At 51.4% G+C, this 4,112-nt stretch overlaps 1 protein-coding gene across 1 annotated transcript; it reads right to left on the bottom strand.

The window, feature by feature from the left end:
- Positions 1-2,772: 2,772 nt before the first annotated feature.
- On the bottom strand, positions 2,773-3,591 carry LOC101779099. The gene has a single exon (XM_004951343.2). The coding sequence runs from the start codon at positions 3,433-3,435 to the stop codon at positions 3,082-3,084; it is 354 nt and encodes a 117-aa protein (XP_004951400.1). The 5' UTR covers positions 3,436-3,591; the 3' UTR covers positions 2,773-3,081.
- Between the last annotated feature and the right edge of the window lie 521 nt (positions 3,592-4,112).

Here is a 4,112-nt window from a genome sequence, read left to right as displayed (position 1 = left end):
TCCGGGTACCTTTTAGTCCCTATAAGCAAGCTTGAAGACTAAAGGGCTAAACTTTAGGATTAAAGTTTAGCAACTTTTAGTCATCCTGTTTACCAATTTAGAGACCAAAAGGACTAAACTTTAGCAGGGGCAAACAAAAAGGCAACTCGCCGCCCGGCCATCGTGTGCACTTGGACCGAACCGTAGGGCGACTACGTGCACGGTCCAATCTAGGCTGTTCGGGCCATGCGTGTCTGCTCGCTGGGCCAGTCGTGAAATCTTCTCCACCCAAATTGAGGTAACCCCGGAGTAGATTTTTCTCATCAATTTTCAGGCAGATATTTCTTTAGCTATATAGGCTGCCAGGCATCCAACTGGAGTTGCTCGCACTGATCCAAGTGGGCATTTTTATGGGCCAGATTCTCATGATCATACCGGATTTTGGTGAAGGACAGATCATCACGAACTTGGCAAAATATCTCTGCCGATGATCTACGAAAGTTGCTAATTCGTCGTGAATCTGTCGATTCAATCTTGGACAAGGAGAACATCATGCCTTGCTGATCTTGGCATGCATATGCCAACATGATAGTACAGACCTTGGTGTCGTTAGATTATTTCGTAGGATCGAAACTGACTTGTGTCCGTCTTCATGCTAACCAATTAAAAATGGAACTGTGCGTAGCAATAACTTTTTTTTTCTGAAATGAACCAGTTAGGAGAGCTGTCGATTATATTAAAAAGAAGATGAAGTCCAGACTGGATGAAAACAACAAAAAAAGAAAAACAATTCAAACACCGACTGGTTGGATTGGGTCATCAACGCATGCTGCACCACGGCCTCACACGCAACTCAACCTACAATACATCATCCGGTTGGATTGAAACATCAACATGCGCCGAACTCAACTCATCTCAACACCTCGGCGACAGAACTGAAGCCTTACCGCAGCCCCTACCACCATACACACAGTCAAGAAGTCATCGAAACCTCCCAGCATAACCTAGCGTCGACGTTGAACCGAGAAGCAGACTGCACTGCACCGAGAAGGCCACAGCCATGCAGGACCTTCCGCTGTAGTACCGCTGTAACATCACTCTCCACCTGACAGGGTGATAGCACCGAATTCAGACCTCTCGCAAGCTGTCTTGCAGTCACCGTCACGATAACACAACGCGCAGGGGCCTCGCCACATCCGCCGTTGGACTTTACCTTTCTCTCGTCGCCTCTTAGAGACATCACGCGTGGGGACCTCGCCACGCCCGCTGCAGTACTCCATCGTCACGGATCCGTTTCTTTTATCGCTGTCAGAGTGTTGAGTGATATTGCCCTGCTCCCCAAGATCTCCATTGATCAACCAAGCCATCGCAGTGTGTCGACCTCGCCTCGTTGCTTCACCCTCACACATAGCCTTTTCTGCCGTGTCAGCAAGCCAGAGAAGTCACTTGCGCCGCCTTCCGACAATGTACCGCACCGGATAGCCCAGCCAAGCTGAGCAACCCGCCGCAGTCCGCTGCAAGCCTAGTTGTCCCACATTGCCGTTGCCGCAAGTGCCATCCTTTGACATAGTCCCACACCGCACTGACTACTGCCAAGCAATGTCAGCCGCTGTGATCCGCTCAAGTAGCCAAATCCGACAACCATGCAACAACCCCTGGCCACCACCATAACTTCGATCACCTGCACATGGGCTCGGCAACACCCATTTAGCTCACCACGCGATGGAGTTGCCGCCATCGACTGTGGCCTCACCAATGGTTCATCAATGCTACGAACCAAGTTAGGTCTCTAGAGACGACGCCTCCAAGGAGGGCACAACACCAATGATGCTGCCATCGCTCGTCCAGGATCCGGACAAAGTTTTCACCCAGAGAACCCTGTGCAGCAGGGTTGTAATTCCTACATGACGCCCCCAATAGTGAAGACGACGTTCTAGGGTGCCCCCGTCATGTCCACCAGCATGGAGGCCGGTGAGAGCTTTTGTCTGGAGCAATACAACCCCTCGTTGCACGTACTTGGTTTGGCACTCCCGGACCACAGCTACGGCAACAAAGCCGAAGCGACGCCACCGCCGCGCCTCCCCTCGCCATGCCGCTGTACCCCCACCTTCATTTCTGTCGCCGCCCTCCACCGCTACCCACGCGCAGCGCCCTCCAACGCTTGCACCTCCTTGCCGACACCATGCGTCCGCTTGCCGTTCCACCACCACGTGGCTTGCAGCACGCTCCACCTGGTCGAGCGCACTTCCCGGCTGCGCTCCTCCCGGCCATCGTACGCTCTCCCGGACGCATGCTCCTCCCGGCCGCCGCGCGCTCCACATGGCTGTCGCGCTCCTCCCAGCCGCTGCGCTTCTCTCCCAGCCGGCGCTCCTCCGTTGCTCGCGCTGGCTGTCCGGCCTACATCCGCACGCGACCGGCACCCTGTGCCTGGAGGATGAGCTCGCTGGCGACGCGCGCGAGGAAGACGTCCGCAGCGAGCTGCCGCTCATCGACAGCCATGGCCGTGAGCCGCCGTCGCCACCTACTCGCGCCGCACTGGAAAGGGCTGGGGGCGGCGGATCCGGGGGCGGGGAGGCCGGATCCGCCCACGGCAGGGCCAGATCCGGGCCGCCACCGCTCCGGCACGCCAACGAGACTTTGGTATACAGAGCATGCACCAACGAGACTGTTTCCAGCTGCATGCTAAAGACAACTGTGCAGAATGACATAAGTATTATGTAAAACCAAATAATATAGATCCAAGACAGGGTTCAAAGTGAAACCCTTGAGATGAGTCCCGTTTAGCTTTGCTGATGAACTATGAAGGACAAAGAGTATGGCACCATATATATAACGACCTGCTTGATTTCCAGGATCATCTTTACCTCTTCTTTACAAGCTAGCATGCATGCATGTGAGCAGCAAGAAAAGATGAAGAGAATCCCTATCTCAAAACTCCTACCATACCTCTATACTACACCTATGCTATCCCTATACATTTACATGTATATATATTATCTAGCATATGTTTTGCTTATGCTTATTCCAAAAAAGTACCCTGCACTTTGTAAGCAGGAGATTGATGACCTTGCAACTTTGATATCTGAACGATCCCGGCTACTACTATAGATCTCTGCCCTCTGGTATGCTCTCCAGCGCAGGCCGCCACCCTCCGCAGCACTCTTGTTCACGATCATCCTTTGCTTGTTCTTTTCGCATGAGAGACACCATGTCGTCCAGCGACATGCCCTCCTTGTCGAGCATCTTCTTGAGCTCCTGCTTGCTGATCACTAGCTTCACCCTGACGGCGGCGCCTGGGTCGACGACAGCCGCCGGCGCCTTCACCGGAAGCACGTCCGGCAGGGATTCCTGGACCTTCAAGCTGCTGGTGGAGGATGGCATCTTGAGGACTTCGCTGCCGTCCACGCTCATGATCTTGATCTCCTTCCTGACTTTAATCACAAGGCAATTCCCCATGATGGTGGCTAGCTAGCTGTTAGACGATAGGTGCAAGGAGCTAGAATTTGTGATGAGTTCTGAAGCTCCGTTGGACCAAGATCACAGTAATTCACAATTTTGTGGCAGTGGCGTGTCTGAGTAAGTGAGAGGGGGTTTGTACTTTGGAGGTAGTAGTGCAGTGTCGTATTTAAAGGAAATGCTTTGCGAGTTTGGACACATGATTAAGAGTATATTTCGAGAATACCACTGGCCGACCAATGGAAGTTGCTTCACGTATGCCAAAGCTACTTATATAATGATGACTAGCGCACTCACAAGAAGTGACAAGGAACCAACCAGCCTTTTGTTCCGTTCTTGTCGTCTTGGTTTCGCCATGCAGTGGTAAAACTCTCCACACTTGTGGTTTGAAGGTTATAGGTTTGAACCAGTCTCTTTGCAGAATTTTAAAAGAATTTTATAAGGGTAAGGCTATTTAGAAATTTTTTTCCAGACCCCACCCAGTTTTTGCACTGGATACGTCTCTTTTGTTCTTGACTTGGTTTGACATGCTTTGATTTGTGTCATGTCTATAAAAGATTTGGGGTGGCGCGTGCCCAATTAATGCACTAGGTTACAATTCAAACATATAATAATTATCTTTCGTGAACACTCGCAAAGATTACTCCATCTCATAATTATGAGTTCGTGACTACTTT

The sequence above is a fragment of the Setaria italica genome, chromosome I (assembly GCF_000263155.2).
Source record: "Setaria italica strain Yugu1 chromosome I, Setaria_italica_v2.0, whole genome shotgun sequence".
In the NCBI taxonomy this organism is placed as follows: domain Eukaryota; kingdom Viridiplantae; phylum Streptophyta; class Magnoliopsida; order Poales; family Poaceae; genus Setaria; species Setaria italica.
Note: the sequence above shows the minus strand (reverse complement) of the source record. Positions and strands in the feature narration are given on the sequence as shown.